Here is a 25,253-nt window from a genome sequence, read left to right as displayed (position 1 = left end):
TCAAGAAGACCCTGTCTGAGAGGACTTTTTGCCAGGGCTAGGTGATCCCAGCAGAGAATATCTGTGTGATTGGACTCTCAGAAGCACAAAGTGAGAGGAGAGATAAAGTGAAAACTGGACAGGGCATATCACAGGCCAGGGGGAAATGGAGTAGGATGTCACCATACTGAGATGGGAGAGAGTTCTCAAAGAACTCATATAAGTTCTCTAAGAAAGAAAGACACAGAATTTTGGCCTGTGTCACACGCAGGGGGTACCAAAGCCACATTACCACTGAACGACCAAGAAAGATCTTATAATTATGCCTTTTTCCCACTCCTGTCCTAAGCTCCAACCTTAGAAAGTCCAGAGGCAGTAAGGTGATTGGAGAGGAGGAAGGTGAGAAAGCAGTGAACCTGCCAACCATCTTTTTTGTCCCCCATTACTGATTTCTGAGTCTATTTCAGAATTGAACTGGAGGAGGAGGGAATCCCTGAATTTCAGGGGACATCAAAAATTTGCTATGAGGCCAGACTGGACTTCTTAGTACCTATGATAATACTGTTAATATATGAAGGTTACTTGGGGAAAAAAATTGGGATTGCTCAAAATGCAAGAAAGGCAAATTCTACATACAATTAAAAACTATGAAAAAGAAACCTGTTTCATATTTTCATCCCACTAATTCCAGTCCATTCAGTAAAGTCATTTGTAGGCCTTGTGCTGCGGTTCATGGGGTCACAAAGAGTCAGACACGACTGAGCGACTGAACTGAACTGAACTGAACTATACCTTGTATAAGACTTTCCTGGTGGCTCAGGCAGAAAAGCATCTGCCTACAATGCAGGAGACCTGGGTTCAATCTGTGGGTTGGGAAGATCTCCTGGAGAAGGCAATGGCAACCCATTCCAGTATTCTTGCCTGGAAAATCCCATAGACGGATGAGCCTGTGGGCTACAGTCCATGGGGTCGCAAAGAGTCGGACACGACTGAGTGACTTCACTTTCACTTTCACTTATACCTAGTATGACTGTCTGTAAGTCATCAATTTCCTCCAAATTTTCTGTGCCATGGCCTGATGACCACTCAGTTGCACAAATCAAAATCACAGGAGTCATGCCTGATTCCCATGTCTCTCATGCTTCCCTCCCGCCCCATCTTCAACATGCAACTCATGAGCAAGTCTTATTGACTTGCTGACCTAAAATAGACTACCAGATGTCTCTCCAGAAAAGAAGGGTTTCTTGAGGATCAGCAGAGGATGGCAATTTAGTGTCTGCAACCATGGCAAGTTGCAAACAAGTCCCCGAATAACAAGGGGAGAAGAGCACAGTTCGCAGAGGGGAAAAGGAATTTGGAAGGGCTCGGGAAAACAGAGAGTCCATCGCTGCTCATTGATTGAGTCCTTGCCAACAAAGATGAGGAATTTTTCCCCCTTGGGCTCTGCTATTGTTACAGGGCATGAGAGTTCCCCTTCTGGTTTCCAACTCTATTTAACTGATGCTTCTCTTTATGAATATTTTTATTAATAGTATAAATATTCATTCAAAATATTACTATTTTGAATGTTTTCCTCCAAAACAAGTCTCTAGTCCATTTCTTCTTCTAAATTCCTGTAACCTCCAAAGTCTTACATGTTATGTTCCCTGTCTGCCTCTATAACCTTCTTTTCTACTATCTTCTATCTCATTCACTGTGCTTCAACCACAGGTTATTTTGCTATCTTTAAAGTATCCTCTGCTTCCTGCCTCATCATTTTCTAGTATGCCACCATCGTTTACAGCATTTATAACAACCTAAAGTTTCCTTGTTTATTTACGTACTTAATGGCTTCCCTAGTGGCTCAGTTGGTAAAGGATCCACCTGCAATGCAGGAGACCCCAGTTCAATTCCTGGGTCAGGAAGATCCCACCGCAGAGGGCTAGGCTACCCACTCCAGTGTTCTTGGGCTTCCCTTGTGGACCAGCTGGGAAAGAATCTGCCTGCAGTGTGGGAGACCTGGATTTGATCCCTGGGTCAGGAAGATCCCCTGGAAAAGGGAAAGGTTACCCACTCCAGTATTCTGGCCTGGAGAATTCCATGGATACAGTCCATGGGGTCACGAGGAGTCAGACATGACTGAGTGACTTTCACTTTTACTAATGTCTCTATAATTTGATCTCTATGGCCTATCTTCTTAATTACTTCATGCCTAGTGCCTAGGGTGGTTTATAGAATGTAGTAGGAAACCAATTATTAGTTGAATGAATCAATGCATTGAATGCATTGCCAGAAATTTGTCCTCAGAACAACCATAAGGCTAGACTGGTTATAGAAGTTAATGCATTCACTTGGCTACTACTTTTTATCAATAATCTGAAGGACTTGCTTCTCTCCTGTGACTGCCAGGGTCCAGCCCCAGCAGGATCCAGGGGAACCCTCAGGATAAACGGTGTCGGCAAGTGAGAGAGAGAGAAAGAGATCAGACCAGGGTGTGCAGCAGAGTCTGGCTGCGTTTTATTTTTCACGGTAGCTTTTATACCCTAAGTTAGTACATTTCTAAGGGGAGGTGAAAGATAAGCATACAAAGTTTAGTTTAACATTACATCAGTTTTGTCCTTCATGAAACCAGGGTGTTTTCTGCATACTTCTTTGTTCATGAGAGTCTTCTTTCATAGTGAATCTTTGTACATTATCTTCTGGCCCTTGGGCCTATTAACATTTTATGATCTAGGTGAAGGCAAAAGTATTTTCTGTAGTCTATTCTTTGCTGTTCTATTTTGCCTTGAGTTTAGCAGAAAACAGAAAAGTTGCAGTCTCATGGTACAGCAGGTTGCAACATAGTAGAAATACAATCCTGTTAACACAAATGTCAGTCTTTTTGCAAAAGTTCTCAGCTAAATTTATCTAAAAAGTTTACCACACAAAGACTCTGTGGCTCTGGTGAGGCAGCCTCTGTTTTAGCACTCTTAATTAAAATTAACAATTATCTTATTGTTTCCACACTAGGGCTAAACTCTTATTTTTCTAAATCCTTAACTATATTAACAATAGTTTTTACTGCACAACCTCAGCACAATTACAGCAATCAAACGTTGATCCAATAACCACTTTTAGAATAATATTTTTTGTGTTCTCTAATAAGGCTTTCTCACCCCTGAAGGGCTCTGTGCCTATCAGGGCCTTTTGTGATCAGGTTCTTTATGCTGTTTATGATTAAGGTGTTGTGAGCAGTCATGTGCATTAGTACACATCTGCCAAACAAGCCAGAGCCAGCAAAAGGGTTTTTACTTGAAACATTTCCTTCATTCCTGGCCCCTTCATAGGGAACCAGCGACCAGGAGATTTATTAATTAGGGTTCTGTGTTGGTCTTTATTTAGTGAAAGAGGAGCAGGAGAGCTCTCGGCAGGCAATGCAAAGATCTGCAACAGGACGAACAAGGACAACAGCAAGAGGGGGAGGATACAGGGTTGGGTAGAGGCCGGGGTCAACCTGGAGGGTCCCTTGTAGCCTGAACAGCCTTACGTTTCAGGTCTTCTCCTCATGACCTTGTCATGGGTGGGATCTCCCATAATGGCTCCCGGCATGTGACTTTGACCATCATTTTTGTGATAACACATTTTCTGGAGTGCTACCTTCCAAATGGGGCTTCCCTGATGGCCCAATGGTAAAGACTCAGCCTGCCAATGTAGCAGATGCGGGTTCCATCCCTGGTTCGGGAAGATACCCTGGAGAAGGAAATGGCAACCCACTCCAGTATTCTTGCCTGGGAAATCCCATGGACAGAGGAGCCTGGCAGGCTACAGTCCATGGGGTCACAAAAGAGTTAGACATGTGACTTACCAGCTAAACAACCTTCCAAATGACATTTGGGGGAATATGTCATTCTTGCAGGTCTGCTGGGTCCAACTATCCAGGCTGAGGTTTATGACACTGTGGTCATTACACTTAAGAATATGGCTTCTCATCCTGTTAGTCTTCATGCTATCGGCGTATCCTACTGGAAATCTTCTGAAGGTGAGTCAAATGCCCTCCTATGGTTCAGTCATACTATGGACAGAAGAGTAGTGAGTATAAGGTCATACAGCTAATGAATGGTGGAGTCAGGATTCAAACCTAGGCCCATTGCATGAAGTCAAGAACATTGTTATTTTGGTCTTATCCCAAAGCTTGTCTCTGTCCCCTGTTCTCCCTTGGGGAACCAGGCCACAGATCCTAATATCTCACTTTATCTGCCTTCTTATGCTGAGAAAACTTCCTAGGGAAGATCAAGGCCATTGGTGTAGCAATGAAACCGAATTCTCCTTCTCCTTCCTTAGATTCAGACTTTTCAGATATTTCCTTTCCCTCCCCTTCTCCCAGTTGCTAAAATATGGATGTCACCATGTGATTAGGGCCAACTAGCTGAAGCACAAGCAGACCTCATTACAAAGAGAAAAAACCTGTTTGCCCACAATCCCCACAGTGCGAGAAGGAATGAAAGGGAATGTCACAGTGGACCCTGATATTGCCCAGATGGACTATGACATATACAGATCAATAAGATTCAAGCAAATCATCAGTACATTATTGGAGCACATGTCCTGTACTGTATGGTCTGACTATGCTTCGATGTTGACTAAGTTCTCATGCAAAAATGTACTACCTTTCTCGGTTGCACTCCTGAGGTCAGGGTAGACGTGGACTGAGGGAAGGTAAACGACAGGAGTGGGCAGGGATATATAGGAGAAGGCATCCCAGGTTCTGCCTGGTGCCTGGAAAGCTATTTCCATGAGGTTTATCCACTTGAAAGCTTCCAGAACGAATCTAGGGACATTTTAGAGAGACCAGGGTTCCCCCAATTCTGCACCTAGGAGTTCAGCATAGAGATGACTGTTTTGTACCCTAAGCCTTGCGAGTTCTGGGAAACTAGTCTATCTAATCTCTCATACATACAGCAGTCCAGGAACAATACAGTGAGTCACTGGCCTAATGCCCATGTGATTTATAGTCCTAGCACAAGCTTCTGTGTTTATATGTTATCATCAACAAGTTCTTGGCCTCCTTAGATTAGCCTAGGGGTCCCAGCATGTAAGGTAAATCCATGATGATAAGTATAACTTTGCATGCTTATTGACATTTTTGATATCCTTTAATAAACTATCTGATCAACTGTTTAAGTGTTTTTCCTGTTACAAAGACAGTGGTTTATCTTTTTCTGATTGATTTGTAGAGTTAGTTTATATATTCTGAATACAAATCCTCTGACAGATTGAAATATTTACATATCTTCTTCCAGTCTGTAGCTTTAATTTTCACTCTCTTGATAATTTTTTTGGTAAAGTTCTTAAAGTTAATGAAGCATGAAAGTTCAAACATTCATGAAGCACAAAAAAGGTATCACATGTTTTCCTTGTATGTTAGACTTTGGGTCCTATTTAAGACATTTGCCTACCCCCAAGTCATGAAGGATTTTGTCCATGCTTTCGTCTAGAAGTTCTATTATTTTGCCTTTCATGCTGAAGTCTATAACCCATCACAAATGAATTTTTGTGTATGGTTTCCTGATAGCATTTTAAAACAGTTTTCTTGAGGTTTAAATTACATACCACGAAATTCAGTCATTTAAAGTAGTTTGATGACTTTGACTCTATTCAGACAGTTGTGGGGCCACCAACACCATCCATGTCAAGAAGTTCTGGCCTTGCTGTTCAAGCCCCATTCCCACCCCCAGCCCCAGGCAACCACTGAGTTGCTTTGTAAGCCTGTCATGTTAATCTCCCAAACCAAAACTCTGGGAAATTGTATTTCAGTTCAGCAAACAGCCATCCCCTCCTGCAGAGCAGGAGGAGTACATTTCCCTACCATATTGGTATTGGACATGACCACGTGACTTCTTCTGGCTAATAGAATCTAAAAGCATAAGATGTATGTCAAGACAGCTAGTTCCCATGGAATGTCTGTCAAAGGAGCCAGAAGGAGAGTTAAAAGCAGATCCAGGGAAATGTCAAGTTTGGTCTTGAGCTGAAAAGGGAAACCTGGTGCTAGAGAAATTCTTTAAATTTCTTTTCTGGACAAGAGGGTTCTAACACCACCCTAGGCTGTAAGTAGGGCCACATAATGAGACTGTGAAAAGACAGCATGGGGGCAGACAAGTTAACAGGTGCTGACCCAAAGCTGCTGAGCAGAGATCAGGCGAAGGAAAAAGCAACCGAAGGCACCAGACAGTGCAGTGCAGTAGCCTCTGAAGCACAGCATTTGGCCTGTGGTTGAGTACTCATGCCCAGGGGTCACTGAGCTGGGGTGTCTGAGCAGGTCAGGCTCTGGGGCCCTTGGCCACGCCTGGGGCAAGGCTGATACAGCTGCAGGGGGGTGAATAGAGGGCTTTCCAGAACATTCTCGAATGTTCCCAACACTTGTTCAGAATATAACAGAAGATGGCGATTGCACAAAACACATTCTGCTTAGAGTATTTGCAGGTGGCTGGTATAGAAGCTCAAGTAAGACTCTGAAGACCGAGGTTTCCCAAAGGAAACATACCTGAGTAGACATGGCAACTTTCAAGGCTATGCACAATGCTTTTGCCCATGCACCGCTTACTTCACTTGGTCTGGACAAATCACCTTTGTCTTCACCAAAGGACAGGCCTTGTTGTGAGCAATCTGTGTTGAATCCAAGATCTCAGGTTCCAGCTGTCAACATTCTCCTATTTTGCCAGCTGTCACTCTTTCCCTCCCCACTCCAAGAATTCATTCTCCTTGGGATCCGCAGGTTCCTGGCCTCCTTGATTTACATTCTACTCTCTTGGCTAAACCACTACCCTGGTGAAATCTGTTCTCCATCTCTTCTACTAGCAACCAAGCAAATGGCTATGGTTGAAATAAACCTTGCACCTCGCCTTAAGTGGTGCCTTACCACTGCCCAGATATCCTCCCAATCCACTCACCGTCCTCATCAAGACAGATGCAGTTTTCACACACTCTTGACCTCTCATTAACCCCTCATCCCTCTCCCAACCTTACTATTAGGTAAAAGGGGATTCTTTTCCTAATAAAATGTTTCAAACAAACAAACAAAGGTATAAGAAATAATAGAGCCAACATACATGTACCCATTAGCTCACTTTGAAAGTGACAGTCGCTCAGTTGTGTCTGACTCTTTGCAACCCCATGGACTATACAGTCCATGGGATTCTCCAGACCAGAATACTGGAGTGGGTAACCTTTCCCTTCTCCAGGGGAATCTTCCCAACCCATGGATCAAACCCAGGTCTCCCACATTGCAGGTGGATCCTTTACCAGCTGAGCCACCAGGGAAGCCCAAGAATACTGGAGTGGGCAGCCTACCCCTTCTCCAGAGGGTCTTCCCGACTCAGGAATCAAACCAGGGTCTCCTGCATTGCAGGAGGATTCTTTACCCACTGAGCTCTGAGGGAAGCCCTAGCTCACTTTGGCAAATCTTTTTTGAAAACTTTTTCTTTTGTATGGCAGTATAATTAACAAACAATGTTGCAATAGTTTCAGGTGGATAGGGAAGGAACTCAGCCATACAGATACATGTATCCATTCTCCTCCAAACTGCCCTCCCTTCCAGATTTTGCAAATCTTAACATTTTGCTGTCTTTGCCTACTTTATTTTAAGAAATTAAACAGAAGACACAGTTGAAGCCCCTTCTTTACCCCTCCATGAACCCCTCTCTTCCTATCCAAATGTTTTCACTATTCAGAATTTGCTACCAACCCACAATCACACAGAGACATGACCACACTCTCCATCCCAAAGTGCAACTCATGTTTTTCTGAATGTCCACCAGGGTCTGCTAAGCACCAATATTGGTCTGCTGTTGCTTCTGGATGAATCCAGTTGTCCCTAATGCCCAGTGGAGGGATACCCATTTATCAGAGAGGCTGCTTTTGTAGTGAGTCAATGCAGGGGTCTCTTGTACTGCTCTGTTAGAGAGGTCCCTCTATTAGATGTATAGCTATTGTGGGGTAAGATGGAGTATAAATGAAGAACACCCTGAATGCCTTGAATGTTCTGGAGTCCTAGAGACCATTATGAATTCAAGAAACCAAGGTGAGTTTTTAGAAAAATAGTTCAATAACAGTGTAAGTGTTATAGTCAGTGCCTTTGAATATTTTCTATTTCTGTCCACTGAAATGACCTAGAAGCAATAACACTTCTTTAAGAATGAACACATATAGTGCTCATTGTAGAATAAAGGTATCAGATAATTCAGAGGTCAGTTTTAACATCACTAAGGATGGGAGAGCAAGAAAATATCTGTTTAAAAAAATCTCTGCATCTCACCCTTCCCTGACCCTCAGCAGTGCTTACTAAAGAGTCTGAGACAAAGCACATACCCAATGTATGTCTACTGAATTGAATTGAATTGAATTAGGTAAAAAGATGGAATAATGGAAGCAGTATTTTTGTTGCAATCTGAAGTTCTCACAGAACCACTCAACCACTCACATTTGCCCTAGTGGTCAAGAACTCCTCTGAAATATATAAGGCGGCTTCTCCCCATTTATAGCTGCTGCTGGTTAGTATTCCAAATTGTTTCAGAAAAGTTGTTCCTTGCATAGAGTCTACTGGTGACAATAAACTTGATGCCTCCTTGAGTGGGCAATGGGCGTAGAAAGGACAACTTTATCTCACCTTGATTTAGGTGCTGCATATAAGGATGAAACCAGCCAAAGGGAGAAGGAAGATGACAAAGTCATTCCTGGTAAAAGTCATACCTACGTCTGGCAGGTCTTGAAAGAAAATGGTCCAACAGCCTCTGACCCACCATGTCTCACCTACTCATATCTTTCTCATGTGGACCTGGTGAAAGACGTGAACTCAGGTCTCATCGGAGCCCTGCTCATTTGTAGAGAAGGTACGTATAAGAAAAAGTAGAAAGTACAAACATCTGTGTCGATTCACAACAAACGGTGTTTGCACTCTTTCATGTGAAAGAGGTTTCTTTTGCTTTGAATCATGGCCATGGAAAGGAGAATAGTCTCTGAGATTAATAGAACTGCATGGTAGGATCTATGCATCCCATATAGCCACAATGCACTCTAATGGCCAACAAAAGCCAAATTCTGGAATTAGGTATTGCTTCTCTTCCCCAGTGGCTCAGACAGTCAAGAGTCAGTCTGCAATGCTGGAGACCCAAATTCAATCCCTGGGTAGGGAATATCCCCTGGAGAAGGAAATGGCAACCCACTCTAGTATTCTTGCCTGGAGAATCCCATGGACAGAGGAGCCTGGCTGGCTACAGTCCGTGGGGTCGCAAAGAGTTGGACACAACTGAACAACTTCACTTTCACTTTCTCTTCTTCTGCTTTATGCTTCACATAGCCTATGGGCTGTCTCAGTAGTCCTTTATACAAATTTTGCGTTAGGTTCCTTGAAACCTCCATGAAGGTAAATAGTACATCTAAGTGTGTGACTAATGGTGTATAGACCATTTCAGGAGGTTAGTTTGTCATCTGTAACCCCAAAACATAAAAATCTGAGAAAAGCAAGAATTTATACATGTTTATAAGTTATGGTAAAAATCATAGTCATTTAAATTGAAACTTTTATAAAAAAATTTTTATTGGGAATTCTCTAGCCATCTAGTGAACTCTGTGCTCTTATTGCCAAGGGCCTGGGTTCAATGCCTGGATGGGGAAGTAAGATCCTACAAGCTGCACAATGTGGACCAAAAAAAAAAAAAAAAGTTAAAAAAAACATTTTATTGAAATGTTTGTGAAAAAACATTTAAAAATTTATTGAAATATAATTTTAAAAATTATTGAAATATAATTAACCAACAACACTATTATAGTTACAAGTGCACAGAGTGAGGGAAGTAGCTCAGTCATGTCCGACTCTTTGCAACCCCATGGACTGTAGCCTACCAGGCTCCTCTGTCCATGGGATTTTTCAGGCAAGAGTACTGGAGTGGGGTGCCATTTCCTTCTCCAGTGCACAACCTAGTGCCAAATGCATGAACAAATGAAAAGACACTCAACACCTCTAATTATTAGGGAAATGCAAATCAAAACTTTGAGATATTACCTCACACCCATCAGAATGGCTATTATCAAAAAAGCCATAAATAACAAGCGTTGGTGAGGATGTGGAGAAATAGAGAATCCTCCTGCACTGTTCTGTGTGTGCTAAGTCACTTCAGTCGTGTCCAGCTCTTTGTGACCCCATGGACTGTAGCCCGCCAGGTTCCTCTGTCCATGGAATTCTCCAGGTGAGAATACTAGAGTGGATTGCCATTTCCTTCTCCAGGGGATCATCCCAACCCAGGGATCGAACCCAGGTCTCCTGCATTGGCAGGCGGATTCTTAACCATCTGAGCCACCAAAGAAGCCCTTGGGTAAGATTACTCAGCAATAAAAAAGAATGAACTCTTCTTGCCATTTGTGACTACATGGATGGGCCAAAGGGCATTATCTTAAGTGAGATAAATCAGACAGAGATAGACAAATACTGTATCATTTCATTTATATATGGAATCTAAAAAACAAAAGAAATGAACAAAAATAATACCACGAAACAAAGCTGTAGAAAAAGAGAACAAACAGGTGGTTGCCAGAGGGGAGCAGGGTCGAGGGATGAATGAAATAGTTGAGGGAGATTGAAAGGTACAGACCTCCAGTTACAAAACAAATGAGTCACAGTGATGAAATGTACAGCATGGGGAATAGAGTCAATAACGGCATAATAATCTGTATGGTGATAGATGGCAATTAGACTTACCGTGATCATCTTGGAATGTAAAGAAATACAGAATCACTATGTTGTGCACTTGGATTGTATATGTAATGACATGTGTCCATTATAGTAGTATCATACGGTATCATATGTCACATAGTGTCATATATCATATAGTATCATATAGCATGATATATATGTCGTAGTATCATATCACCACCCTAAAAATCCTGTGTTCTTCCCTGCCTATTCATCCTTCCCTCTTCTACCCTCTGGCAAGCACTGTCCTTTAAATTGTCTTCATAGTTTTGGCTGTTCCAGAATGTCAAATAGTATGTAGCCTTTTCATATTGGCTTCTTCCACTTAGTACTGTATATTTAAGCTTCCTCCATGTTTTTGATGGCTTGATAGCCTATTTCTTTTTAAGGCTGAATAATAGTTTGTTGTCTAGATGGACCACAGTTTATTTATCCATTCACCTACTGAAAGACATCCATTTCACTGCTTGATAAATCTAAAAATATCGTAAAAAGATTTAAAGTCTTTTCAGTCAGCTTTATCTGTATTTTAAAATTGTATGGGTGAGTTACTGTTTCCATCCAATTTAACTTTTACTTTCTAAGCATCAAGAGTAAAAGAGAGAGAAAAGAACATTATAAACAAAACTCTTCCTACTCAAAATAAACCTGCACTTCCTAATCAAATGAAAAATTATTCTGCTAAGAAAGACAACTAACAAATTCAACAGTTAAACCATGAAGCAAGGTCATTTGTAACATTGATAACTTTAAATATTGACATATATGGTGTTCATTTTAATTATGAGTATAGGTATTTAACATGGATAATTGTTACTTTGTTCATAACTTTTAATTTACAATTGCAGAAGTAAAAAAAATAGTTAAAAGCATAATAGAAATTTTCTATCAGTTCAGTTCAGTCACTCAGTTGTGTCTGACTCTTTGTGACCCCATGGACTGCAGCATGCCAGGCCTCCCTGTCCATCACCAACTCCCGGAGCTTGCTCAAACTCATGTCCATCGAGTCAGTGATGCCATCCAAGCATCTCATCCTCTGTTGTCCCTTTCTCTTGCTTTCAGTCTTTCCCAGCATCAGGGTCTTTTTCAATGAGTCAGTTTTTTGCATCAGGTGGCCAAAGTATTGGAGTTTCAGCATCAGTCCTTCCAATGAATATTCAGGACTGATTTCGTTCAGGATTGACTGGTTTGATATCCTTGCAGTCCAAGGGACTCTCAAGAGTTTTCTCCAACACCACAGGTCAAAAGCATCAATTCTTTGGCACTCCGTTTTCTTTCTAGTCCAACTCTCACATCCCTACACGAGTACTAGAAAAACCATAGCTTTGACTAGATGGACCTTTGTTGGCCTTTTTTCTGTATTTTAATAGAAACTATTTTAATTTATGAATTATTTGCATATATGCACATTTCCATGAGCAATGTTTATGATTTTTGCAGTTTTTCTTTTTTTTTGTATGTTTGTTGTGAATATATACATGTACATGAAATTTGATTATGTGGACTTGTCATTTGATTATTTTTAATTTTTTTTTTTTAGTAATTAATTTTTGTCATCTTTTATAAAAGTAATGGTTTGCAACAAATTTGAAACTTTTTATCATGTCCTTTACCCCAAATAATTTTAGGAGCACTGGTATAGATGTGACACCAAGGAAATAATGTTATGGTTAAGGGGACGACAGGTGACAAGATAGTTGGATGGCATCAATGACTCAATGGACATGAATTTGAGTAAACTCCAGGAGTTGGTGATGGACAGGGAGGCCTGGCGTGCTGCAGTCCATGGGGTCACAAAGAGTCTGACACAACTGAGCGACTGAACTGAACTGAACTGAAGTTAATGAGAGATCAAGAGACAAAGCAGTTGATGAAGTCATGTATCCTCCTAGGGTCATTTTTCTGTGATAGGATTTTCTATAGAAGATAAATACTCTCACTTCTTTTTCAGGGACTCTGATCAAAGAAAGGACACAGACCTTGCATGAATTTGTACTACTGTTTGCTGTATTTGATGAAGGTTAGTGACCTGTGATCTGAATTTTGGCCTGCTGAAAGAAATGAAATAGATTAATGTAACGTGGTACTTGAGCTTGAGGGCTGTGAATGGAATGATGTAGATGGGGATGAAAATGAAAGCCAAGAACAAAATGCCCACGGACTTCCACGGGCAGCTATGAAGTAAGAGAGAGGAGCTGGGTAACAGATAGCCTTGTCTCTCATTAAATCCGTCAACAAAGACTTTTCACTTTCCTCTTTTGCTCGCTTAGAAGCAAAGGAAAGACTAATGATTCGATCAAGACGGGAGAGGTACAAGCTTGGGTTTTAGAGCACACGCTCTTCCCACAGTCCCAGGGCAAGGCTGCTTTATGCGGAAGCGGGTGGGCGGAAGTGGGTGGAGCTCTCCACGCAGTAGCAGGTGCTGATCCAGTGGGTGAGCTGCGTCTCTGCCCCCAGGCGCCCAGTGTCTTCTTACGGTTAGTGACCTGCGCACCTTCTTCTCCCAGCTGAGTTGAGGTGCAGCAGTTTTGCACGAAGAACTCTGGTCTGAAGGATGGGGGAAGGGCAAGGCTTCTGCCCCACACGTCTCCTTTATGTAATTTTTGTTTGTTTGTTTGCTTGTTAGTTTTAGTTAAACTTTGTGTGTGCTAAGTCGCTTCAGTCATGTCCAACTCTTGGCGACCCCATGGACTGTAGCCCGCCAGGCTCCTCTGTACTGGCATAGGTTGCCATTTTCTCCTCCAGGGGATCTTCCCCAACCCAGGGATCGAATCTGTCTCCTGCTTTGGCAGGCAGGTTCTTTCCTGCAGAGCCACCAGGGAAGCCCTTGGTGAAACTTGGGGTGCATTTATTTACTTTCCTACTTATCACCAATCATGGACATGAGTGGCTGAGGCTTCTGTCTCTACTCAGGAAAACAGCACAATTGAGTGGCTATCACATCTTATGGAGAATTTCAGTCTTTGGTCACAGCATTTAAGAGCTCCTGGTTTTGGTCCTACAAGCCCTTTTGGAAGTGACCTATTGCTTTATTTTCTCAATGCCCCCTCTTTAAAAGAAATTTTTACTGCAAATCATATATATTTAAGGTGTACAAAATGATTTTAGATATAGATAGAGAAATGATTACTACAGTCAAGTTAACCTGTCTGCCCACATAGTTATCATTGTTGTGTGAAATCAATTCCCTGAGCTTATTTCTGGTGTTCAATGTAGTTTGCTCATCGTGCTGTACATTAGATCCCCAGAACTTGTTTGTCTTAAAAGTTAAAGATTGTCCCATTGGACCAACATCTCCCCATTTCCCGAGACCCTTGCAGTCACCCTTCTCTTCTGTGTTTCTGTGAGTATGCTTTTTCTTATCTTCATCTCTTACTTTTTAAGTAACTTTAGCAAGTTACTCAACCCCTCTGTGTCTCAGTTTCCTCCATTTTAAAGTTGAAATAATATCTACTTTTTCATAGGATGGTTGTGAGGATTGAGTGATTTCAATTCAGTAACGCAGGACCTTGCTTCCCTGATAGCTCAGTTGGTAAATAATCCGCCTGCGACGTGGGTGACCCCGCTTCAATTCCTGGGTCGGGAAGATCCCCTGGAGAAGGAATAGGCTACCCACTCCAGTATTCCTGGGCTTCCCTTGTGGCTCAGCTGGTAAAGAATCTGCCTGCAATGTGGGAGACCTGGGTTCAATCCCTGGGTTGGGAAGATTCCCCTGTAGAAGGGAAAGGCTACCCACTCCAGTATTCTGGCCTGGAGAATTCCATGGACGAGTCCATGTGATCACAAAGAGTTGGACACGACTGAGCGACACTTTTCTGAGGACACACTCTTACTTCAGTTTCACTTTTCAGGACATAAGGTGGTGTTAGTACTTCTGCTTTCTCCTCCTCCTGATAGAATCGTTCTATCATCACCTTCTCTCTCCTCTGGATCCTCCTACACTGCCATCTTCTGAACTGAGACCCCTATCACCTCTCCCCTGACTAGTCTCCTTGTCTTTTTGTGCCCCCAACACGTCATTCTTACTGTAGCAGCCAAAGGGAGCTTAGTGAAATGTGAATCTGATCTTGTCACTCCAGTCTTTAAAATCTTTCAGTTTCACAAGGCAAAATGGAAACTGGATAAATGAACTTATGAGAGTTCACCAAAGGTTCGGTGCTTCAGAAAGTTTCAGTCTTTTGTACATAAGAGCAACCTCAGTTTAGTTCAGTCACTCAGTCGTGTCCGACTCTATGATCCCATGGACTGCAGCATGCCAGGGCTCCCTGTCCATCACCAACTCCAGAAGTATACTCAAATTCATGTCCATTGAGTTGGTGATGTCATCCAACCATCTCATCCTCTGTCATCCCTTTCTCCTCCCACCTTCAATCTTTCCCAGCATCAGGGTCTTTTCTAATGAGTCAGTTCTTGAGGGCAACCTCAAGTCACTGCTAATAATAATATTTCTGCTTCTTTCACTTTTATTAATTTCAGTGACAAGGTTGGGAAGGTTTCCTGTCCATGGGCTTTCATTATTACAGACTAGATGAAGCAAGTAGGACAGGGACAGGTACTGGCAGCCTTTTCTTAGGAGGATTTTCATGTTCTCCCTCTCACATAAGTCAACCAGTGAATAGAAGTCATCATGGTACAAACTAACCAATATTCTCCCTTCTCCTAGTGATAATTTGTCATTATTCTTCTACCTACTGTCATGGATAAATATTGAGAGATAGCATCAATCTGAGCAATAAGTGTCTACCTTTTGGTAATTGTCTTCTCCCTTTTGCCTACTGACTTTGAGGGAAAGTCATCTCTGCTGACAAAAAAGATGTGAGCCGTATTTGCCTGATGGGAGGGAGGGTAGTGGAAATGGAGGGTCAGTCATGACACAGACACTTAGCTGGCCCTCTGTGTGTGTCCTCTCTTAACAGGGAAAAGTTGGCACTCGGGAAAAAATGAGTCCTTGACTCATGTTATGGATTCTGCATCTGCACTGCACACCATCAATGGCTATATAAACAGGTCTCTGCCAGGTATGTACAGCCTGCTCAAGAATCCTCAGGATCTTCTACATTCACCACCAGAGCTGTCTTCTCCCGTTGTCTTCAGACACTTCTGAATTCTGGCCTCTGGGGGATCTTATGGTACCGTGACCAGTCCTTCTTGCAGTCATCAAAAAATTAAGGACTGCCAGTGTATGCAGTGTAAACAAACATGAGTTTGGGTAAACTTGGGAATTGATGATGGACAGGGAGGCCTGGCATGCTGCGGTTCATGGGGTCGCAAAGAGTCAGACACGACTGAGTGACTTCACTTTCTTTCTTTTCTTTTCTTAGTGTATACAGAGCTTACTGATTTCTCTTTCCTTTCTAAATGGGCATCCAAGGATGAACAGATACTTGAGGGAAAGCCTGAAACACAAAGACAATATGCAAGATAAGCAAAGTAAATTAGATAACGCATGAGCCCACGGAGATGCTGAGAGAAAGGTGCCTGGAGAGGGCGTGGAAGCTCTGAGCCCTTCCCCAAGCCTTGCCCTGTATGGCACTTCCCCCTAGATGTTCCTGAGTTACATTCTTGTATAATAAACAGATCCTCTAGTAAGTTTACAAAAGTAATAATAGGATTATATGAAAAAGAAACAATTAAAATAAGAAAGTGAAGTCACTCAGTTGTGTCTGATTCTTTGCAGCCCCATGGACTGTAGCCTACCAGACTCCTCCATGCATGGAATTTTCCAGGCAAGACTACTGGAGTGGGTCACCATTTCCTTCTCCAACATGCTTACAAAATTAGGAATATAATTGTTAAAATACAAACTTAATTGAAAGAAAGCTTTTGTTACTGTTCAGTCACTAAGTCATGTCAGACTCCTTCTGACCCCATGAACTGCAGCACACCAGGCTTCCCTGTCCTTCAGTGTCTCCTGGAGTTTGCTCAAACTCATGTCCATCAAGTCAGTGATGCTATCTAACCATCTCATCCTATCACCCCCTTCTTCTCCTGCCCTCAGTCTTTCCCAGTATCAGGGTCTTTTCCAATGAGTCAGCTCTTCCCATCAGTTGGCCAAAGTATTGGAACTTCAGCTTCAGCATCAGTCCTTCCAAAGAATATTCAAGGTTGATTTCCTTTAGGATGGACTGGTTTGATCTCCATACTGTCCAAGGGACTCTCAAGAGTCTTTTCCAGCACTGCAATTCAAAAGCATGAATTCTTCGGCACTCAGCCTTCTTTATGGTCCAACTCTCACATCCATACACATCTTCTGGAAAAACCATAGCTTTGACTAAACAGACCTTTGTTGGCAAAGTGATGTCTCTGCATCCTAATACAGTGTCTAGGTTTGTCATAGTTTTTCTTCCAAGGAGCAAGCATCTGTTAATTTCATGGCTGCAGTCACCATCTGCAGTAATTTTGGTGCCCAAGAAAATAGAATCTGTCCCTGTTTCCATTTTCTCCCCATCTATTTGCCATGAAGTGATGGGACTGGATGCCATGATCTTAGTTTTTGTAAAATACTCTCGACAGTGCTTGATGTTATGCAAGTGCTCAGTAAATATCGCGGTTATTAATGATATTCAACAATTCTGTAATTAATATGCAAGACTTCAGGTTTAGAAAAGAAATTAACTTTCAAAACATTTAAGTCCCTGCTCTCATATATCATGTTAATTGCTTCTCTGGGCATAAGTTTCCTCTCCTTTAAGAAAGGGATGACAGTTATAGTTTCTTCATTCATAATATAGGGTTGAAAGTGAAGTTGTTCAGTCCTGTCTGACTATTTGCGACCCTGTGGGCTGTAGCCGACCATGCTCCTCCATCCATGGGATGTTCCAGGCAAGAGTACTGGAGTGGGTTGCCATTTCCTTCTCCAGAGGATCTTCCCGACCCAGGGATCAAACCCGGGTCTCCCACATTGTAGGCAGACGCTTTACTGTCTGAGCTACCAGGGAAATACTGAGAGTTAAAACTTGTAAAATATCCTGAACAGTGCTTGATGTTATGCAAGTGCTCAATAAATATTACAGTTATTAATGGTATTGCCATAATTGGTGTTAGATTGGATGTGAGAAGTGAGAGTAGGGACAAGAATAACTCTCACTTGCAGAATTGAATCCAGGCTTGTATTAATACCATTCGCTGAAATAAGGAACTCTGGAAGAAGATGAGGTGGTAAAGATGAAAAATCTGTTTTTGTACCTGTGTATTTCCTGAAGTATCCAGGTGAAGATGTTGAGAAGGTGATTGTGCAAGTCTGGAGTTCTGGGAGAACAGGAGAGTTATTAGCATATGAATGATCATTAATCCTGTGAGATTGAATGATATTAATCAGGGAGAAAATTTGATTAACAAAAGAATAATTAGGCTAAGGATGAGCCCTGAGGTCATCCCCCATTTAATGGATGGGTAAAGAGGAGCGGTCACAAAGCGAAAACAGAAGGAGCAGTCTAAGCCTTAGGGATGCTTTTGAACTGTGGTGTTGGAGAAGACTCTTGAGAGTCCCTTTGACTGCTAGGAGATCCAACAAGTCCATCCTAAAGGAGATCAGTCCTGGGTGTTCACTGGAAGGACTGATGTTGAAGCTGAAACTCCAATACTTTGGCCACCTGATGCAAAGAGCTGACTCATTTGAAAAGACCCTGATGCTGGGAAAGATTGAAGGCGGGAGGAGAAGGGGACGACAGAGGATGAGATGGTTGGATGGCATCACTGACTCAATGGACATAAGTTTGGGTAAACTCCAGGAGTTGGTGATGGACAGGGAGGCCTGGCGTGCTGCGGTTCATGGGGTTGCAAAGAGTGGGACATGACTGAGCGACTGAACTGAGCTGAAGCCTTAGGGAAACAAAAGTCTGTTGGCACAGAGGCCAAGGGAAAACAGAATTTCAAGAAGGAATGAATGGTTAACAGATGCAGAAGAAGACTGAAAAAGATCCATTGGATTCAGAAGCACAACAGTCATTGATGACTTCAGCAAGAGCTGTTAGATTGAGAGTACCCCCGTGTCCTTGGAAAGTTGGGTTTCAAGTCAAGATAATAAAAATTTGTACAGATAGTTTGTTCATCCTATCCTAGAAAGTGTTTTCCATTTTGGATTCTCTGCTTCTTAGCTCTAGTTATGTTATTCCTACTTTCCAGGTCTGATTGGATGTCATAAGAAATCAGTCTATTGGCACGTGATTGGAATGGGCACCACCCCAGAAGTGCACTCAATTTTCCTCGAAGGCCACACATTTCTTGTGAGGAACCATCGCCAGGCTTCCTTGGAGATCTCACCAATAACTTTCCTTACCGCTCAGACAGTCCTAATGGACCGTGGCCAGTTTCTACTGTTTTGTCATATTTCTTCCCACCAACATGGTAATGTCTGTGGATCTTAAAAATGAGTATTAGAAATATCCAGCTCTTCTTTTAAATATTTCACCTTGAATATAAGAGGGCTTGATTATTAGTAAATAGGACTTCGGAGTTTACCTGTGAGAGGGAAGGGAAATGGTTTAGTGAAGAATGAGGTGGCGAATGTGAGGAGGACAGTATATCATTGTTTTCCCAGCCTGATCACATTAAGTAGGCTTCAGTACTATGGAGAGAGCGATTTGGGGTCATGGCATCTAGGATATAATCCTAAGGGCTCCAGGATGTCAGTAATGATGCCCCAATATACAGCAAATACAAAAGGATACTGTGGTGTGCCATATGAGACACCAGACAACTGGTATACAAGGAGGCACGCTGTAGATACTTGGTCAGAGATGAGAGACATCAGGAGAAACAACATGGGAGTGGAAGTTGGTAAACACATGTGAGGCACCACGTGAAGCTTTCAAGGACAACTTGACTTTGCAAAGGGTCAAAGATCCTATCTAAGGAAGTTGCAAATTATTGTTAATGTGAGTGAGCTTATTTGTTGCTATAGGCTATGAAAACTCATGTTACATGATCAGCTCATCCCCATTTTTCTTCCTGTATATTTACTCTGCTAATTCTTAATCTTGGATCAGTCTAATAACTCTCTTTGTCTCCTCCTCTATTGTGGCCATTGAGAGCTGTTGGAAAGAAATGTTGGGGAGGCCTGATCTTTCATGATGAACAGCACTTGCTATTCCTGTCAATCTAGTATTAAACCTCCCTTCAGGTTCCTTGGTTGCCCTGAAAAAGAGATTTGATCTTGTACTTTTTTCTGTTTATGTTTTGTGAGTGACTTTGTTTCTAGTCCTCTGTAGTGATGAAACATAGGAACCTCATTTCCTGATATGTTACATAATAATTATGGGGTTTTTGACAAGACATTAGAGGACAAAATGTGTCATACTGGACAAGTAACAGGAAGTCGATCCTATAGGCACACAGGAAAAGGTCATTTACTTGTATACAGGCTGCTCATGACCTAGTTTGAAGCCTGATTCTGTTTAGGAAGAGTTTGTTTTATGTTCTGTTTCTTTTTCTTATTCTTTTGACCCTTCTTTATGCTGATTTTAATCCTTGTTTTTCAGAAAAATGTTTTGTCTTTTTGGAACTCATACAAAATCCTTCATTTTTAGATCTAGACTGAATTGTGTTTAAGGCCACATGAACCCACACTAGGTGCTTGCTGCTCCTGAAATCTGCTTTGTTCCCCATCAGCCAGTAAATAGGTCTCCTTTCTTAATATTTTTCTTCAAAGCTGCCCTATGGCATTAGATAGGGGAGGGATTATTATTATTTACATTTCATAAAGCATGCAAATGAGATTGAGATTGCTGAATAGACTTGCTCTAAGGCTTACAACTAGCCACAGTCGGACATGCTCTTAAAATATATAATATATTTCCTTAATTCTAAGCTGAACCTTTTCATGTTTTTATTAACTTCAGATATGTCTTAAAATTTATATCTCTACTATGATTTTTCTTGACAAGCTATTAAATCTATGGTTTGTATCATAATTCAATTGACTATATATAAAAATTATTAGGTAACTGTAGGGGTGGGGAGTTAGTCTGACCTAGGCTTCCAAAAGCTGAAAATATGCAATTCCTTGGGCCTTCTCGTTTACAGTTTGAAAGTTGGGAAGTGATAGGCTCAGAGCCAGTTCCAGAAGGGAAAGAAAAGCAAATGAGGAAATCTTGAAACAGGAGTCAAACATAGATTTGAGTCAAACATAGATAGTCAGGCAGAAGGGAAATGATGAGTGCAAAGACCACGGGAAGTACCTCGAAAGTACCAGCTATAGAGAAGGTAATACATATAGGAGGTTAGAACACTTAGGAGAAGGTCTTGAAGGTGTAAGAGAAAACAAAGTCAGAAGAGTTAAGGCCAGAAAACCTCTTTGAACCTCACATTGGTTTTGTCTGACTTCAGATGGTATGGAAGCTTACGTCAAAGTAGATAGTTGCCCAGAGGAACCCCAACTATGGACAAAAAATAATGAAGAAGATTATGATGATGGTTTGGATGACTCTGACATGGATGTGGTCAGGTTTGATGGCGACAGTGCGCCTCCCTTTATCCAAATGCGCTCAGTTGCAAAGAAGCATCCTAAAACCTGGGTCCACTACATTGCTGCTGAAGAGGATGACTGGGACTATGCCCCCTCGGTCCTCACCTCCAATGACAGGTAAGGACCTTTTGACTCTTGGTGTTATCTCTTCCTCATAATCCAAAAGCTCTTCCCAGTTTCTCAAAAGAGCAAACCCTTAAGCCATGTGTAGGATTAGGTACAGGCAAGAGTGAAGTTGCTCAGTCGTGTCCGACTCTTTGTGGCCCTATGGACTGTAGCCAACCAGGCTCCTCTATCCGTGGGATTTTTCAGGCAAGAGTACTGGAGTGGGTTGCCATTTCCTTCTCCAGGGGATCTTCCTGACCCATGGATCAAACCCGGGTCTCCCGCATTGTAGGCAGATGCTTTACCTTCTGAGCCACAAGGGAAGTCCTCTCTCCAGCTCAGTGGACCAAAAGCATTAACATATTTCAGAAATTCCCACCAGGGATGGCTATATTTTTCTCACCCTTCCTTGATGAAATCATATCAGCTGTTTTAAAGTTGGATTTTAGCAACCTGGCATGCTTCATTCCAACGTCTCATCTTTTTATGTCTCATACAGAAGTTATAAAAGTCTGTATCTGAATCGTGGTCCCCAGCGGATTGGTAAGAAGTACAGAAAAGTCCGATTTATAGCTTACACAGATGGGACATTTAAGACTCGTGAAGCTATTCAGCATGAATCGGGGATCCTGGGGCCTTTACTTTATGGAGAAGTTGGAGACACACTTTTGGTAAGTTGAAGAAAAGATATAAGCTTGGGTAAGAAGACAAAGGCTGGAGAGTTGTGAGTTTTTTGCAACTTCCTGTTTCAGCCCCTGTCCAATGGGCATCATCTTTTAAAATGTATAAATATTACACAAATAAATGTAAATTATAAATTTGTTTTAAAATATTCATACATAGGAAACATAGTTAATGCCACCCATTAAACCTGCCACTCTGTTGAAATACTCATGGCTTAAACTTTCATACATACCCTTCTACAACTTTTTCCACTAGTGATATAGTACAGGAATCAGCAGACTAAGGGCTGTGAGCCAAATTTGTCTCATAGTCTACTTTTGGAGAACCTGTGAATGTAGAAGGATTTTACATTTTTGAGAGCTGTAAGGAAAAGAATGGGGCTTCCCAGGTGGTGCTAGTGGTAAAGAACCCGCCTGCCAATGCAGGAGACATAAGAGATGTGGGTTTGATCCCTGGTAGGAAGATCCCCTGGAGAAGGAAATGGAAACCCACTCTAGTATTCTTGCCTGGAGAACCCCCATGGACAGAGGAGCCTGGCGGGCTCCAGTCCATGGGGTTGCACAGAGTCAGACATGACTCAAGTGACTCAGTAAGGAAAAGATAACAAGGATATGTAACAGAGAGTAGATATAGCCCACAAAGCCTAGAGCATTTACTATCTACCCATCCCTTTCCAGAAAACATTTCATGACCCTTGATGGAAGATATTAGTAACACTTATGCTGCAGAGAACAATGGTTTAAAAAAAGCAGGGATATTTTTTCACAATCATGTCAATGAGGGGGAAAAAAATGCACAACCTAAAAAGTGGAGAGTTACATTTTATTCAGTTAACATTCTTAGAACTTAAAGCTGGGGAGACAGCATCTCAAATAACTTTGAGAGAACTCCTCTGAGGAGGGGAGCCATGATATATAGGAGTCTTTGCAACAAAGACTTCCCTGGTGGCTCAGACGGTAAAGTGTCTGCCTATGATGCAGGAAACCTGGGTTCGATTCCTGGGTGGGGAAGATCCCCTGGAGAAGGAAATGGCAACACACTCCAGTACTCTTGCCTGGAAAATCTCATGGATGGAGGAGCCTGGTGGGCTGCAGTCCATGGGGTCACAAAGAGTTGGACACGACTGAGCGACTTCCCCTTCTTTCTTTCTTTCTTTCTTTCTTTGCAGCAAAAGGTAGGTAGTCAGACTGTCAAAAGATTCATTGGTAATTAAAGAAAACTAGATATGTCAAGTTGAGGAAATTAGGGCTTTTCTGTGCATGGGAAGATCCCAGAATGTGCTCAGTGAAATCATTCCTTTGATCTGCACTTCAGCTATCTGGGGCCAGGATCCTATGTTTTCACATCCTGAGTTTCCTCAAGCTGCACCATTGGGGGTGGCTTCAGCTTGCTGACCGCTAGATGGCAGGCATTCCTTGTTTCCAGCTTAAGTTCCCCAAGGGCTCAATTGTTGAGGGTGGCTGCAATTGCTGATGACTGCAATATCCGTTGCTTACTGATATGGCAGGCAGCATTACTTTTTTTTTTCTTTTTTTTAAATTATGAAAGTATGATAATGCATTTACAGGAGACTTGGGAAATACACATACTTCTTCTATATATTGCAATTATTTTTTAAGTAGGTAAATGAAGATTTTAGTTGGAGTTTCAATACCAAACTCTCAAAAATTAATAGAATGAATATACAGAGAAGGAGAAGTATATAGTAGACCTGAAAGGCACTGTGAACCAATTCAACATAATTGAAATTTATACAATTTTCATGCAACAGTAACATACAAATTCTATTCAAGTCCCTATAGACTATAAATGAGGAGACCCTGGAAGATATCTAGGGCCATAAAGCAAGGTGTAAAATTTTCATGATCTAAAGGTGTTGAAATCATACAGAGTCTGTTCTCTTATCACTGTGAAATAATGTTAGAAATGGCCATCTTTTGCTTATATATTTGTAAAAGGCTTTATGTATTACGGATATTAGCACATTATTATTTATCTTTCATGTATTTTTCTCAGTATGTCACTTGCACTTTAACTCCTTTATGATGCCTTTTTCCCTATAAAGATTTTCAGTTTTAATATAGTCAAGATCTTTGTATCAGTCTTTACATTTATATTTTTCTGAATATTTTTCATTTATGTTTTCTGCCTAGGAGCATCTTCACCACCCCCTAAGAGATGAAAGAAATAGTCTACTATATTTTGTTCTTTTTGTGTTTACAGTTTTATTTTTATAATAAGCATTCTAATTGCTCTGGAAGTTACTTTTGGGTATAGAGCATTGTGTCAAATAGGGATTTCTGCAAGTGACAGCCATTTGGCCCAATCAATTTTTCTTCACTAATTTAAAAATGCCTTTTTTATTATATGCATGCATGCTTAGTGGTGTCTGACTCTTTGTGAGCCCATGCACTGTAGCCCACCAGGCTCTTCTGTCCATGGGATTTCCCAGGCAAGTATACTGGAGTGGGTAGCCATTCCCTTCTCTAGGGGATCTTCCTGACCCAGGGATCAAACCCAGGTCTCCTGCATCGCAGGCAGATTCTTAACCACTGAGCCACCTGGTAAGTTCTTTTTATTATATGCTAAAATGCTGAAATCTGTTCTCTTTGACTGGTCTGTTACCATACTGTTTTAATGACTACAATCTTGTAATATGTTTTGATATTTGTAGGGCACGTCTTTCTTCATTGCCCTTCTTTAATATTTTAGTTAGCTATTATTGTACATTTTTCTTTTTGAATTTTATTTACCTGTTTTTAATTAGTAAGAGTAACTCAAAAGGCAAAAAAGTGTGTGCAAAACAAAAGGAAACTTTCCTTCCTCCCAGACTTCTAGTTCCCTAGTCTGAGTTGCAATTTTTGCTGTCAGTTTTTCATTTCCCTTTCAGGAATAATGTAAGTTATACAAAGACATGCATAAACTACATATACTACATTCCATGGGGTTGCAAAGAATCAGAAACAACTGAGCAACTAACACCATAGAAATACATGTGCATATATTTCACATAAAAACAGAAGCATGATGTAGATTTTTCTGTGCAAGTGTGTTCAGTCGCTTACTTGTGTCTGACTCTTTTTGACTACATGGACTGTAGCCCACTAGGCTCCTCTGTCCATGGAATTTTCCAGGCAAGAACGCTGGAGTGGGTTTCCATTTCCTCCTCCAGGGGATGCTCCCAACCAAGGGATTGAACCCACGTCTCCTGTGGCTGCTGAATTGGCAGGTAGATTCTTTACCACTGAGCCACCTGTGAAGTCCCTGCAAATTGTTCTGTACATTGATTTAAAAATTTTAACAATATATCTTGGATAT

At 41.6% G+C, this 25,253-nt stretch overlaps 1 protein-coding gene and 1 non-coding gene across 4 annotated transcripts in view; one reads left to right on the top strand and one right to left on the bottom strand.

The window, feature by feature from the left end:
• F8 (coagulation factor VIII) overlaps positions 1–25,253 on the top strand; it is a 144,893-nt gene that overhangs the window by 22,702 nt on the left and 96,938 nt on the right. For all 3 annotated transcript variants that reach the window (XM_043457542.1, XM_043457543.1, XM_043457541.1), the window contains 7 exons: positions 3,854–3,976; positions 8,610–8,822; positions 12,633–12,701; positions 15,598–15,699; positions 18,806–19,027; positions 21,008–21,263; positions 21,751–21,922. In XM_043457542.1, coding sequence (XP_043313477.1) covers positions 3,854–3,976; positions 8,610–8,822; positions 12,633–12,701; positions 15,598–15,699; positions 18,806–19,027; positions 21,008–21,263; positions 21,751–21,922 — 1,157 coding nt within the window. The remainder of the gene's footprint in view (positions 1–3,853; positions 3,977–8,609; positions 8,823–12,632; positions 12,702–15,597; positions 15,700–18,805; positions 19,028–21,007; positions 21,264–21,750; positions 21,923–25,253) is intronic.
• On the bottom strand, positions 13,579–13,704 carry LOC122436182. The gene has a single exon (XR_006267940.1). It is a non-coding gene; the product is annotated as a small nucleolar RNA SNORA25 (small nucleolar RNA).

The sequence above is a fragment of the Cervus canadensis genome, chromosome X (genome assembly GCF_019320065.1).
Source record: "Cervus canadensis isolate Bull #8, Minnesota chromosome X, ASM1932006v1, whole genome shotgun sequence".
NCBI lineage: Eukaryota > Metazoa > Chordata > Mammalia > Artiodactyla > Cervidae > Cervus > Cervus canadensis.
This window is presented reverse-complemented; position numbering and strand designations above follow the sequence as displayed.